At 41.3% G+C, this 14,786-nt stretch overlaps 2 protein-coding genes and 1 long non-coding RNA gene across 9 annotated transcripts in view; 1 reads left to right on the forward strand and 2 right to left on the reverse strand.

Moving 5' to 3' along the window:
• magi1a (membrane associated guanylate kinase, WW and PDZ domain containing 1a) overlaps positions 1-4,625 on the forward strand; it is a 160,323-nt gene extending 155,698 nt beyond the window's left edge. For 5 of the 7 annotated variants that reach the window (XM_082187368.1, XM_082187369.1, XM_082187370.1 and 2 more), the window contains exon 23: positions 1,721-4,625. In XM_082187368.1, the coding sequence (XP_082043494.1) occupies positions 1,721-2,910 (1,190 nt within the window). In that variant the 3' untranslated portion in view covers positions 2,911-4,625. The remainder of the gene's footprint in view (positions 1-1,720) is intronic. The other 2 variants (XM_082187372.1, XM_082187371.1) reach the window with 2 other exon arrangements.
• rho (rhodopsin) lies at positions 4,378-10,269 on the reverse strand. The gene has a single exon (XM_082187416.1). It carries the CDS (start codon positions 7,882-7,884, stop codon positions 6,820-6,822), a length of 1,065 nt encoding a protein of 354 aa, XP_082043542.1. The 5' UTR covers positions 7,885-10,269; the 3' UTR covers positions 4,378-6,819.
• A 305-nt stretch (positions 10,270-10,574) lies between these two features.
• LOC309513247 lies at positions 10,575-11,847 on the reverse strand. Its single transcript, XR_014211379.1, has 3 exons — positions 11,566-11,847; positions 11,184-11,237; positions 10,575-11,063 (listed from the first exon to the last, which is right to left on the reverse strand). It is a non-coding gene; the product is annotated as an uncharacterized lncRNA (long non-coding RNA).
• Positions 11,848-14,786: the final 2,939 nt, after the last annotated feature.

Raw genomic sequence — 14,786 nt, forward strand, 5'->3', positions numbered from 1 at the left:
AGTGCCCCTATTATGCTATTTTAAAGGCTGCTAATGTTGTTTTGGCGTCTCCTACAATAGATTCACATTCATCCATGATCAAAAACACTGTAATGTCCTCATAATCTCCACTGCAGCATCAGCTCTTTCCTCTCAGTGTCTGAAACGCTTCCATCAAAGATTCAGTCTCTCTAAGCCCCGCCTCTCTGAGAGCTGCTCTGCTGTGATTAGTCAGAGGGCCCAGTTTGCTGTGATTGGTCAGAAAGCAAACGCTCATTATAATATCTGAATCTCAGCTCTTGATACACAGTGATACGAACAGTAACGATGGCGTGGCTTTTACCGTATCAATCTCATTAAAGTGGATTTGCTTTGGCAGCAGAAAACAGTGTCTTTGATTTGTTTCCCTTTCTTTTCTTTCGATTATCTGTATGTGAATAAGTAAGTTTGTGTTGTTATAACATGTCGTCTTTGTTATGTAATCTAAAAAGCAAAAAAAAAAAAAAAAAAAAAAACAGTGTCTTCTAGACATGAACAATACGAACCAAACTCTTCCAGTCTCAGATAAACTACAGTGTTTGAGGGCGGGCAAAGAGATGCTGCTCAGCCAATCAACACCAGAGGAGGGCATTATGGAAATTAGTTACAAACCTACGCAGGATCAGCAGAGACTGAATTACTGACGACTCGTTTCAGTTCAGAATCACTTCTTTCTTTTAGGAGACAAAAACTCCATTTATCTACACTTTGATCTTTAAAACTTTGCACTTTTTACATTCATAAACAGTTTTATTACACACTGCATGAAAGATAATATTTGGGAAAAAAAACATATTAGGGGTACTTTAAAACATGATCACATTTGGGAAATGCCTGAAAGTGTCCGACACTGTATATCTGTGTGACAATAATAAGGACTCAAGGCTTTTGGAGCAAATATCCGTTGGTGATGCCCAAAATTTTATCATTTGATGATTTGAGTCACTTACTCCTCACTGATTGTGCCTCTCACGTGTCTGAAAGTGATATGCTTGAGCAGGAGAGATTTCTGCCGTTTGTGTGTCGGCAAGTGCAGCTGATCGTTCCGATGAACCCAAAGATAGTTTTCAAAGCTATAATCTAGGCCATTTCAGCTCTAACCTCGATCAGACTCGCCTGTCTGCAGCTGTAGTGATCCGGAGGAGCTTGACCAGGCGAGTTTGATCCGGGTTGGAGCTGAACTTTGCAGGAGCGCAGCCATCGAGGGCAAAGCGGTACTTTACAGAAACTTAGACATAACTTCCGTTCTTCTATTTGTGTCATTGTTTAGATGACTTGATATAATAAGGAACGAGTATGGCTGTGTCCAAAGCTTTGACTGGTTGTTGTGTGAGCATTTTGCTTTCATGATTGATTGCATGAAGTGCTGCCTGTTTGTTAAAGGGACGTGTGACGTCTTTACTGTTGAGGTCCTTGCACACTGAGTCCGAAATTCTCGCACGTTAAAAAATAAATACGACCTCACGTTGTGTCAATCACGTTTACACACTGCCTCCGAAACTTTTGTCCGTCATAAAAAAATTCGGATCAGGTTAGATTTTCTGCGTTTTTCGCGTCCGTAGCCAATTCAGACAATTCAGAGCCACCGGATGGCGAATACGAAAAAATGCATATGAAAATTTCGGACTCAGTGTGCAAGGACCTATACAAGCTGAGTGCTGTTAGTAGTCCTAACTGAAAGCCTTTCTTCGTTCATTTCCAGATGGCCCAAATGACAGCTACCCTCCCTCGCCCGGGCCACAAAATAATTCGGAAGTGAGGACTTTGCTGGTCAGCGGCCCGTTTCATCCTCCGTCAGAGTCCAGCTATACATCCGAATATCCCACCCCATCCCAGCCCAAGCAGCAGCACCTGAAGGCCAGACAGCCGGACCGAGAGAAGGACACCGGCCCGGATCCGCACCACCTGTCCTGGAACAACCAACCCAGCCCCAAAAACAACTCCCACCGCAGGGTCAAGAAGTCCGAGTCCGAGAGTGGCATTGCCAAGCTCTTCAAAACATTAAGGAAAGAGGGCGGATTCGGGAGGAAATCTTCCAATCAAGATCTACAGAGACAAGGCCGCAAACCATCCATAGACAGGGAAAGTATCACTGGATCTCAGATCCGTAGTGGATCCTTGGATCGCTCCTCTGGCCGGAAGCGCAACAGCTCTCCGGACCGCCGTCGGGCCAAGTCTGTGGACCGTCGCATCACTCGATCTTATAAAGATCAGTCCCCTGAACGCAGCTATCAGGCCTCTTCCCAGGACCTACTGAGCCAGATTTCCACTCCTGAGAGGCATTCCCGTTCCCAACGAGACCCGCAGACGCCCCTCCGAAACCCCAGCAGCGAGGGCTACTTCACCTCCACCCCGGAGCGACCCGACAGAGCCGTGGCCCAAACGCTGGGCCGCACCCCGGAGCGACCCGACAGAGCCGTGGCCCAAACGCTGGGACGCACCCCGGAGCGACCCGACAGAGCCATGGCCCAAACGCTGGGCCGCACCCCGGAGCGACCCGACAGAGCCGTGGCCCAAACGCTGGGACGCACCCCGGAGCGACCCGACAGAGCCGTGGCCCAAACGCTGGGACGCACCCCGGAGCGACCCGACAGAGCTGTGGCCCAAACGCTGGGCCGCACACCTGAGCGTGGGCTAAAGAACAGGAACCTTCTGCACAACGGTTCTCCGTCCAGTCAAGCTGAAAGACAGGGATATTTCCTGAACGGAGCCGGTGAAAGAGCCTCCCGCGGGAGATCGGACAGCAGCAGCGACGGGAGTCTCCTGGAGGAGGGCGTCACTCCGCAGCTGAGGGATTATTACAACGCTCTGAGAGCCGGGAGCGGGATCAGCCAGAACTCTCCCAGCAGGAGACGGCTTTACAAGGAGAACCACGCAGACCTCAGTATCTGACCGCTTCAGCACTCCTTCAGCAGTGGGGTTCTAGTTTCATCTGTCCATTTGTTTTTATATGTTGTTGCAAGTGAGATCCATGTTTTGTCAAGAAGGTACGGACTAAAACTGTTTTGTTCTCTTCAAATGCATCTACTTTGTGTCCTCTTTTCTCCAGATTCAGATTTATTGAACTAGAGCACAAGCATTCAACGTTTGTTTCTTTGTTTGTACATTTGAGTAGATGTGGCAAAACTGGAACTCCAACTATGATGCTACTGTTTAAGGAAGTAATATATTGAAGCTGTGTATTTATTTTTTGAAAAATTTAAGTGTAACTTAATGGGCTGAAAAGCATCATTCGGACACTATCTGACCTTGTCTTAACACTGCACTGGACTGAGGCACGAGCCGCCCATTAGCAAAAAAAGCGCGGAAGAACCGAGAGCAGAAAGGCATTATCTTGTGGCACAAAGTTTTGTTGTTGCTGTTGTTGTTTTGTTTTTTCGCCATAATCACCAGAAATTAGACTAAAGGCACATGTGTACAGAAAACTTGACCCGACATTAGCTTAAAGCAAGTTATTGCAAAATGTATATTTTATGAACTAATCAGGTGCTTTTAAAAAGTGCTTTGGAGCTGTATGTTTTATCAGCAGGTGTTCCTCTGGAAGATGAAGCACTGAGAGCCGTTGAGCTACAGGAACTGAGCCAATACATGCAAACACTGGAGGAATGAAGTATGAGTACAGCTATCTGATTTTAGTTCCTGCATACTTCACAATCATCTCAATCAGAGGTCTGAAGTACTTTGGAGCATCCCTTACACAGCTACATTTACCTCCACACAGTCCAGTACCAAAGGCCATCGACAGGCTCTGAATCTCTGAACGGTGTTGGGAAATGTGTGGCCTGAACGTCCAGTTACAGGAGACTCCATGGAGACGGCACCTGGCACAATCTGACGAACTGAGCCACACGTGTTTCCGTCACGCTCTCAACACGCAATACCTGTCCATTTGGGAACACGTTTCGACAGGACCGTAATCTCTCAACCAGGAACAACAACAGGGAGTTCCTTCAGTCTCATCTGAATAGTACTGTATGGAAATGGATGAATCCGCCGCTGTCTTTTGTACAGACTTTTATTACTGTATGTACTTTAAACCCGTGTAGGAAAGGATACTGTTGCCTTTTCTCTGTACAAAAAAGAATTTATGAAAGATGTCCACCTAGAAGAAGATACTAACATGTTTATACTCGGCTCGCTGGGACTACGATCGTGTGTACTCAGAATCAGGCGTGTGTGAAGTTAGTTTTTGTTTTCCTCCCTCCAGGAAAAGCGGGAGACTGATGTTTTTTCACGGAAGACGGTTGAATATCTGTTGTGATGGATAGCCTGCTTCGTTTCTACAGATCTTGTGTACTGTCTGTGGTCTCTGCAAAGTTCTATGGATTTTAAATGCTTTTTTCTGTCGATAAAATGGTCTGTTTTTTGTTTGTTTTTTGTTTTTTACAAAACGATGCACATATAAAAAATCTGCATTGTCCATAGCTTTATTTGACTCATGAAGTTATACATAACATTAGTCTAAGTTCAAGTAGACGTGGACTTACACGGTAAAGTTTTTTTTCTTCTTGTTTGAATGAATCACAATGTATATGTAGCTATCAAAAAGAAGTCTGTGAATGCTATTTTTAATATCAAATAAAGTTTTCCATACAAATTCACAATCTTGTGTTCATTGTGGTGGTGTGAAATTACACTATGTTTAACAAACATTATAACCAAGCTGACTTGCAGACCCAGTGCCCTTTCTGAAGGTACTAATATTAAGCTCTAAATAACTGGGAACTTTTGTGTTGTTTGGTCAGATTATTCTTTCAGTGCTGAGCTAAGAGCCTAGTATTCTTATGTCCCTGTATCATGTCTACATGTGGCCTTGGCTTGCTTGTGCTGTGTTCTCAAATTGCTACAGGAAGGGGAAAAGTGCAATCAACAACTGAGGAATGTCTCAAAAATATTCAGGTAAGAATGTCATGATAGCCCTGCATCCGCGCGTCTATATAGCATATACATTATTGAGTGTATGGTTATTTGAATTGTACTTCACTGGGAAGTTGCTTAGGAAATGATCTACCTAATGGATAAATGCACAAAGATTTTAAGGGATTATTAATCTATTTCCCCGCCATAGCTGTAATTTTCTGGCTTTCTGTGTTCTCACTGTTATACTGTAGGAGGCGCTATTACACATCTTCTGAAAGAGTACTGAATCTGTTTTAATACGAGGACTTCTATTTTGAATATTTTCATCAGGTTAGAAACTGATTATTAATCACTTGATGTTTTATTAACAAAGTTCGGGAGGAGCACTTTCAGATAATCAACACGAGTGGAGAGCACTCAGCAATCAACGATAAGAGATGTATTTATATATATAGGCCTATATATTCAGCAATCTCACCTCAATCCATTGACAGTTTAGCAGCATCCCTCCTCCACCCCTCCTCCACACTTCTAGTCCTAACCACTTACATACGGGGGGGGGGGGGGGGGGGAGTACTCTGGGTTCGGGCCGACTGAATTCGGGCCCCCCGGCACGCCAAATATGCATTAAACTTTATTCCCTCTAATTGTATGTAAGTGTGAACTCGTGAAAACCCCTTTATCTAAACCTCTACTTAACCGTCTGACTCACTCATTCACCATGTTTTTAGTTTTTTAAACACTTTTGTTACACTTTAACTCACGTTTGTAGGTCTAATCGAATCCTCGTCCCACGTGTAATGGGTTTTGGGCCGTTAGAGTGAGCACGGATCTGCACTTCGGATTCCAACCGGGAAAAGTAGATCATCTGGGTATCTTTGAAATGCTAATTTTCAACATACTACGTTTTGGGACGCACTAATTCTAATTTGGAATACAATATCCGACAGATAGTATGCGTTTTCATTTTCTCTTTCCAAACTTGTTTAATGCATGATTTATATACTTTCGACTACAGAAGAGTTCAGTTCACAGTTGTGGTGCGAGGCTGTGCGTCTGTGTTCCTATTTAAACAGATGCCAGTGAAAGGCCAACTATACATAATCGTTATCTATTTTCACCACTCGACCTAGAGCTGGATTAACACGTCAGTTCTGATCCTACTTAATTCATCCATACATATCTGTCAAATCATCCTTCATAAAGCCTTTAATCCAAGGTGACAGTGAGGCTCGCCACTGTCTTAAACTTGCCTTGAATAACACATTGAGCCTGTTATAATATCCATAATTATGGTGCTCTAAATTGTATGTATAGGAATGTGTGTACAATTCTAACTCTTGTAATATGTACAACGAATTGATTCTGAAACTTTGCAGTATTGTACTGATCTTGATTCAAAATGTTCTCACAGCCTTCCTTTACAGCGGTAGGAATATATACATCACATTAAAGCTCTCATCAGAAATCTTGTTTATTCAGTTTAAAATCCTATTTTGACATTTCATTACCATCACAGCTCAATCAACACATAAACAGAGCGATTTCATTTGCAAAGTGCTTTTTATTGTTACGTTGCCTTGAATACATGCCTCTACAATCACAACAAAGCCAGTATAAGGAGTCCAGCAGTAAGAGAGTTAAGATATTTTTTCCTTTTGCTGCATTTTAGGAAGAAAAACAAAAAGAATCTTATGCACCATTACGCTGGACTCGCTGGATGTACTGAAACTGGGACATGGTCTGTCCTCTCTCAGAACTGTCTTTTGGTTGAACCAATTGGGTTTTGTAAAAATACAAAAAGGAAAACTGACAGACGATTTTTTTCTGCAAGTGGTAGCGGTCGCTCGTTTCCCTGGGCTGAGCGCTCCGTGGTCTCTGAGTGGGTTGCCGTCGAAGCCCAGTGCATGTCGCTGCTTGTCATGTGTCACGTCCGTGTGTTTATGCTGGGGACACGGAGCTGGACGACACGGAGGAAGCCTCGGTCTTGGATGCAGTGGTGGAGGCGCCCTCTTCCTCCTCGAAGGGGTTCTTGCCGCAGCACAGGGTGGTGATCATGCAGTGGCGGAACTGCTTGTTCATGAGGATGTAGATGAGCGGGTTGTAGACAGCAGAGGTCTTGGCAAAGAAGGCTGGTATTGTCATGAAGACCGGCCCGAATTCGCTTCCCTGGTGGGTGAAGATGTACCAGGCCACGCTGGCATAGGGGAGCCAACAAACCAGGTAGGCGAAGCCCATGAGGACGACCATGCGAGTGACCTCGCGCTCGGCCCTCTGCGTGGTCTCGGACTCCTGCTGCTGGGCAGCGGCTTCTTTCACAGTGCAGACCAGACGCCCGTAGCAGAAGAAGATAATGATGAACGGGATGAGGGCGTGGACAAGGAACATGTAGATGACGAAGGACTCGTTGTTGTAGCCCTCGGCACGAGTGTAGTAGTCGACTCCGCATGAGCACTGCATGCCCTCGGGGATGTAGCGGGACCAGCCGACCAGGGGAGGCACAGCGCAGGAGGCGGCCATGACCCATGTGAAGACCACACCCATGATGGCATGGTTCTCTCCGAAGCGGAAGTTGCTGATGGGTTTGCAGACGACAATCCACCTCTCGATGGCCAGCACAACAATGCACCAAAGCGCTATTTCACCACCCAGGGTTGCGAAGAAGCCTTCTATGTTGCAGCCGAGGCGTCCCAACACAAAGTAGCCATGCATCGAGGTGTAAATCGTTGTGGTGAAGCCGCCGAACACCATGAAGAGATCGCCGACGGCGAGGTTCAGCAGAATGTAGTTGAGGGGTGTACGCAGCTTCTTGTGCTCGATGGTGACATACAGAGTGAGGAAATTGATGGGGAAGCCGGTGAGAATGAGGAAGAACATGTAAGCGCCCAGGCAGGCATATGCCCATGGTGCCACCAGGTAGTACTGGGGATATTCGTACGGGCTCCTAACAATGCCGGTGGCATTGGACATAGGCACGTAGAATGCCGGTCCCTCTGTACCGTTCATGGCTGCGGTTGGATGTTGTGCTCAGCCCCTTCTGCGGTAGTCTTTGGATGACTTGGCAGGAATGTAGAGAAACGAGGCAGGACCGTGCTACGACTGGTTGGGGCGTTCATGCACCCCGCTTTATAGAGACTCGCTCGGGATTAGCTGATGTTTCCAGGCTGTCAGCACCAGTCTATTTAGGCCAGAGCTAATAAAATAATCCCTGCCATCATTGCACTGCATATCTGGCAACTTATCAAGTTATTAAGATTGTACCTGACCAGCAGGTAAGCAGAAATAAAAGCAATAAAAAAGGTAACAGTTTAGTTTAAGGTCCAATTCTCACTATGAGCTAGTTGCCTTATTATCATGCATATTACTAGGATATTAGCTGTTTATTAGTACTTATAAATCACATATTAATGCTTTATTCTGCATGACCATATTCTGCATCCCTTAATCCTTTAACCTATACCTAAACTTAACCGATACCTTACTAACTATTGATAAGCAGTAATTCGAAGTTTATTGAGGCAAATGTTGTAGTTAGTAGTTAGTTAATAGTGAGAATTGGACCATAATCTAAAGTGACCAAAAAAGCTGGCCCTGTTGGGTTGCACCATGTAAGCAACAATGTAGAGGCCCCGAATAGTATTTGGACACTTAAAAATACATAAATAATTCCAACAAACAAAATAGTTTGACAACAAACAACAAAATATCAAACCAAGGGGTATTTTTGAAGGTAGCACAAGCACATTTTAATCAAAACATTTGACAAAAGGAAGTGTGTTTGGTTTGAAATTATACAATATGCAAGTTATTCAAAATGAAGACACTTTCTTGTTGTCAAACCACAAAACGTTCAATGTTACTGTGATTACCTGTGGTGCATTAGTACTAACAGGGTATGCTGGGTTAATGTGAGGTAAATAACTGAACCAAGGAGAACCAAAGAAAAGTAAACTGCCGAGGTCGAGTTTTGCACACTACAAGATCCTTAACAATACTATTGCGGAATATATTGGTGTTGATAAGTTGTTTTTGTTTTCGCTAGTTTGTGTTTCCTGGGAAGTGAACTCATGACCTTGGGAACTAAAGGAACCAGAATGCTGGAAGTCTCTTGGCAACACTTTATTTCGATAGTCCACTTTTGACATTCTAATAACTATAAGTAACTTTGCATAACTAGATGTCAACTAACTATTAGTCGATTATCTGCTTAATATCTGCTAACACTTTATTGCGATGCTCCTCCAACAGATATTCTACTGACTACAAGTAACTTTGCAAGTACCGGTCAACTTATTCTACTAACCCAACAGTCTACTAATACTCTAATGAGAGTTATTGACATGTAGTTGCAAATTAATGAGAGCTATTGACATGTAGTTGCAAATTAATGAGAGTTATTGACATGTAGTTGCAAAATCACTTATAGTAGTAAAATGTCTAAACTGGAGTATCGAAATAAGTGTAACCCTGCTCTTATTAACTGGCCAAATATAACACATCAAATTTAAATAAGTATATTAATTCAAGAGGAAGTACTTCGCCTTAAAGACGAGAATACTTGTTGTAAAGCGTATTTGTGTTTTGTGTGGTGTCAGGTGGACTACGGTTACCCTTGGCACTTTGAAATGCCTGGGTAGACATGCTCAAGGCTCAGCATATTTCACACAGGTGGGTTTTATGAAGAGGATTTATGGATTACAGGAGAGTTACTCTACAATGAGAAGCCTTAAGCACATTAGCTGTTCACTAGTCTGTCTGCAAGCCACACTGCATTGGCTACAGGGCAAAGAGGGAAAGGGGAATTGTTCCTAATTGGTCAGTATAGTCTCTCTCAGCATTCTGTGCAATAACTGACAAATATTTCAACATAAAACATTCACACAATCTGAAGTACAATATATGAACAGAAACATTTTGTCAGTAATTTTAGTGTCTGCATTTTGCGAGTTGAGTTTAGATTTTACAAGCTTTGCAAGTTTGAAATTTCACAGTAAAAATTACTCTATTTAAAATTAAATCATTCATTTTCAGGCCATCATCTATCAGAGCAGTAACTGTATGTCGGAAAGCAGTTTACAAAAGCACTTCTAACTTTTTGTAGCTCGTTTTCAAATTGAATTGAACCTATCTATTTAATACTATGTGAAACTGTCACATATGACACGGTTTTCCCTACTCAATATATTATAGTAGTTTTATGTATATTGGAGGTTTCGTAGGTGTACATGTTGTCTTGGTCATTTTATTCCTCTGATTTGTTTTAATGTGTGTATGTCTTTAAGTGATACTGGCTCTGCCTGTCATGTGATGTGGCTCTCCTGTCCAGAACCATCTTTGGTCCATCACTTCTGTGGATCGTACACCGGTGGACAGGGTCGGCGCCAGGGCAAACGGTCCACCTCATTAAAATAACAATGACACTTCAGTAAACCTATTTTTAGGCAAAGATTAAGCATTGCACTCCATCTTACCAGGGCCGTGCAGAGACCTCTGGAGGGGCAGGTGCTCAAAGTATAAAAGGGGGCACATGGAACAAGGCTTTAAATAGGGCTGTGCTCAAAATACCAATACAGCAATATATCAATATGGATGATTCTGTATCGATACGGCAGCAAATGCATTGATGCAGTTTTGAAAAAGAAACAGAACAGAAAAGACTAATTTTAAGTTTAAGAGTAAAAATGTATGCGCACCTATTAATAACTCTGGGATTAGAAACTGAAGTATCTTAAGTTGTCCCAACCTGATGGATTTTTTCTTCTCTGTTAAACAGAATAATAAAGAACAGCTGTAATAGTAAACTGTGTAGGACAAAATCAACGTGGCCCATGTTTCGTTCAGTACAGTACAGTTTTATTTAATGCCATGTCAGCATCTGTGGCTACTTTCATGGCATAAACTGATTTACAAAAATACAAGAGTTACATTTATACAATGAAAATAAAAACAAAGCAAACAGAAAAAATACAGCAATTAATACTTTACAAGATTTTTAACATTAATGTGGTACCTGTTCTGGTAAATTCTTACTAAAGTCCTTAAGTGAGTTTGCTGCCTTTGCTGTTGTTACTGCTGCTGCTGATGATGATGATGATGATGATGATGATGATGATGATGCTGCTGCTGATGATGATGATGATGATGATGATGATGATGATGATGATACTGCTGGAGCTGATCTGAGACTGTAGACATTAAAACAAACATATAGGAGATATATTAGCGTATTAAACCATTTTTATGTGACCATGACAAGATGTAAAGATTACTGCCAGTGTATAGAACTGGCTCACTAGCTCACTGACCTGCTGTAAAGCTGACTCTGCCCAGGCTGTTAGGGGAGATGTTCACAGAGGCTGCTGCACACAAAACATAAGATACTGGTAAGCCTTACCAGTGTTGTGATAATCATTTTTAAGGCACGTTTTTTTTTTTTTTTATACTGTAGAAATAATAACAATAGTTTAAAGTATAAATAATAGTTTTTAGTCAAATAACATAAAAAGACCAGACCCTCTGAAACTTGTCTCTCTCAAACAGCAAGCTAACGTAACTTCTACACAGCCTACACACAGCAATATAAACAACATCTCTGTCTGCATGCTCTCTTCACGTCGTTCTTGTAAAATAATAATAATAAGTAAACAAACATCAAAAGCACTTCGCTGAGAATGAAACACCACTTACCAGCAGCCGCAGAGTTGAAGATATCCTCTGGTAGTGCGCGTAGCCGCGCGAAATTAAAAAATGCGCGTGCAGCGTGAGGAATCGTCCCGGATGAGTTCGTAAGGTGAAAGGTCATCATGTGGGTCATTTTATTTACGGCTAAATTATTATTCATTAATTTTACTAATAGTTAGATTGGGCAGGCATCCACAAAAGGGCCTTTAATTAAAAAAAAGGAGAGGAAATTTTGCCTTGACAAAAGGGCACTTTGGGCACCAAGGGGCAAAAGGGCAGGTGCTGGAGCACCCAAAGCACTGCAGTCTGCGTAGCTCCAACTTATCATTGATGACAGAAATAACTGGTTATGCAAACCCACGTCAAAATTAATTTTACATGGCTTCTGTGTTGTATGCATGCAGATTGTATAATATCCAAGGTAAACATTTCTAGTAATTGTGCAGTTAATTCTCATACTGTATTTCAGAAAGTTTTGTACGGAGCCCCTAAAGGGACGTGGTGGTGAACATTTTTTGGGATGGGAGAATTTTATTTTTTTCAAATCTTTTGCGTTCCCTCGCAAAAGTTTTGCGTTCTCCCGAGAAACTTTGCGTTCCCACGCAAAACTTTTGCGTTCCCTCGCAAAGATATTTGCGTTCCCACGCAAAACCTGTTTACAGCTCAGACAGACACGTCCTGTTTAATGTCCCGCTAGCAGTGTTTCAGAGCTCCGTACGTTTATGGAGCGTTTCATAGTGTTTGAACTTGGACTCAATTTCAAATATAAAGAAATGCGGTCAGTGCTATAACTCTAGGAGTTCAGTGAAGTTGGAAATATTCACATAGGCTATTCGAACTTCCCTATTCTTGAGCTAAACGTTGTTAAAACACAAACGACACCTATTTACAATCACTAGACAACGAGCTACAACCCAATTATCATCAAAACGAGCTTTATAATAGGCTATTAATTTGTCTCTAACCAGATGAGAGACAAGTCCAAATAAGTGGCCATCTGTAAAGTGCAAATCCCAAAACCCTTCTGCACATTTTATATTATTAAACATATTCAATAGCTTCACTGTGACGCACTGTACTAGCTGTCACCAAATTCAGTTCACACATGCTCTCCTGCTGGTTATACTACATTACTTAGTTTGATAAAAAAAAAAAATAAAGTGTAATTTTTAAGATTCTTTTTGAAATAAAATCAATAACTTCACCCTTTTTAGAAAAAATATTAAATAACTTCACACTGTTATACAGTGTAATGCCATCAAATTCAGTAAGCAAATATAATGCAAAAGCTGTGTAGAGTACCAATATAATTTGTGTAAAGAATAGGCCTACTTATTTTTTATATGCAATTACTTCCCAAACAAAGTGTTGTAGGCCTATAACCAACATTAGAGCGGTGATATGTGAACTAAATTTGGTGTGTTACAGTGAAGTTATTGATTATTTTTCATAATATAAAATGTGCAAAAGCAGTGTAGTATGACCAGTGGGTCACCATTGATGTGTAAACTTAATTGGGTGGCACTACAGTTTGTAACATTGAAGTTAATGACTATTTTTGTATTTTTGACTATGAGTTGATGCTGTACGCCTAGTCGTTTTTTGGGTTATATTGCACTTTGCAGACGGTCCCTTTGAACTTGTCTCTCAGCCGCCTGCTCATAGAGATCCATATTTGAGAATTGGGTTGTAGCTCGTTGTCTAGGTTATTGTGATTGTAAATAGGTGTCGTTTGTGTTAACAACTAATTAGCTCAAGAATATTGATCCGGGAAGTTTGAATAGCCTATGTTGTGAATATTGCCAACTTCACTGAACTCCTTGAGTTAAGCACTGACCGCATTTCTTTGTATTTGAGTCCAAGTTCAAACACTATGAAAAGCTCCATTAACGTACGGAGCTCTGAAACACTGCCAGCGGGACATTAAACAGGACGTGTCTGTCCGAGCTCAAAACAGGTTTTGCGTGGGAACGCAAAGTTTTTCGGGGGAACGCAAACGTTTTGCGAGGGAACGCAAAAGATTTGAAAAAAAATTATTCTCCCAACCTAAAAATATTTCCACCACCACGTCCCTTTAGGGGCTCCGTAGTTTTGGAATATTTATCAAATTTGTCACTAATAAAACACAATAATAAATAATTTGATGAGAAGGCTTATATTGACCTATTACGATTTTTTTTTACATCTACCGTCTAAATATATTTTTTGTAAATAAATAGTTTTCACATGTAAATCAAGAACAATTAAAATTTTAACAATATTTCAAGTGTAATTTTTCTTTATCATATGTAAGGGGCACTTATTATAATGTAGAGTGATGTGCTGCCTTTCTAAGGAACTTTTCACAAGAGGAGTAGACAAATGAAAGTACCAAAATAGTTTACTCAGAACATATAGCCGGCATTTACTGAACATCAAATATTAACCAGTATGACCTTGTTTATCTTTTCTTTGTAATGTCCTTTTTGTTGAGAAAATCAGTATTTCTCTTAGTTTGCAACTTTTCCACACAAGTTGAAAAAATATGAAATAAAATGACTTCAGAGCTCTGATAAAATAACCCCAAAAAATAATAAACCAAAGTCCATCTACCCGGGTAGTATGTTTTTTTTCAAAGTGTGGTGAGATCTTGCGCTTATCTGTACGATGCAATGAAGAAATGGTGAGTAGAAGCAGTTCGTGTTGCAGGCAAGATGATCGTTTGCGCCCTCTGCTCTTCCGCCTCGCGTGTCCGATGGTGAATTTGTCCAATGGAACTCACTCTCAAATCATGCATCCAAAAAAAAAACCAACCTGCATAGCAGGGCAACATTCAATTACTCACTCGATAAATTTGACCAGATCTGGAAATATACTCATATTCATGAACTGTAGTAGCTTAAATTCTTATTTTCAATCTATAAATTCACTACATACATGAAACTCAAGCACTAGCATATCACGTAGTAACATGGCTTCAACATAGCATGAAATAGCACTTCAAATCATTAACTCATGTTCAACTCCGATTGGTTTTTAGCTTATGCAGTACATATCTCAATACATTTTCACACAATGCATTAAACAACTGAGTTACAATAAAATAGAAAAATAAAGATAACTTTTACGTGCTTAACTCATTAATCACATCTGTCATGCCATGTCTGCTAGTAACACAAATGAAAACCACGTGTAAAACACTCACCGGAGAAAAATCATACAAGTAGGTAAACTCCTTGTCGTAATTT

The sequence above is a fragment of the Leuciscus leuciscus genome, assembly GCF_965113295.1.
Source record: "Leuciscus leuciscus genome assembly, chromosome: 13".
Taxonomy (NCBI): Eukaryota; Metazoa; Chordata; class Actinopteri; order Cypriniformes; family Leuciscidae; genus Leuciscus; species Leuciscus leuciscus.

Excerpts from the sequence above, each read along its gene's own strand:
- rho (XM_082187416.1), bottom strand. The coding sequence starts at position 7,884 with ATGAACGGTACAGAGGGACCGGCATTCTACGTGCCTATGTCCAATGCC.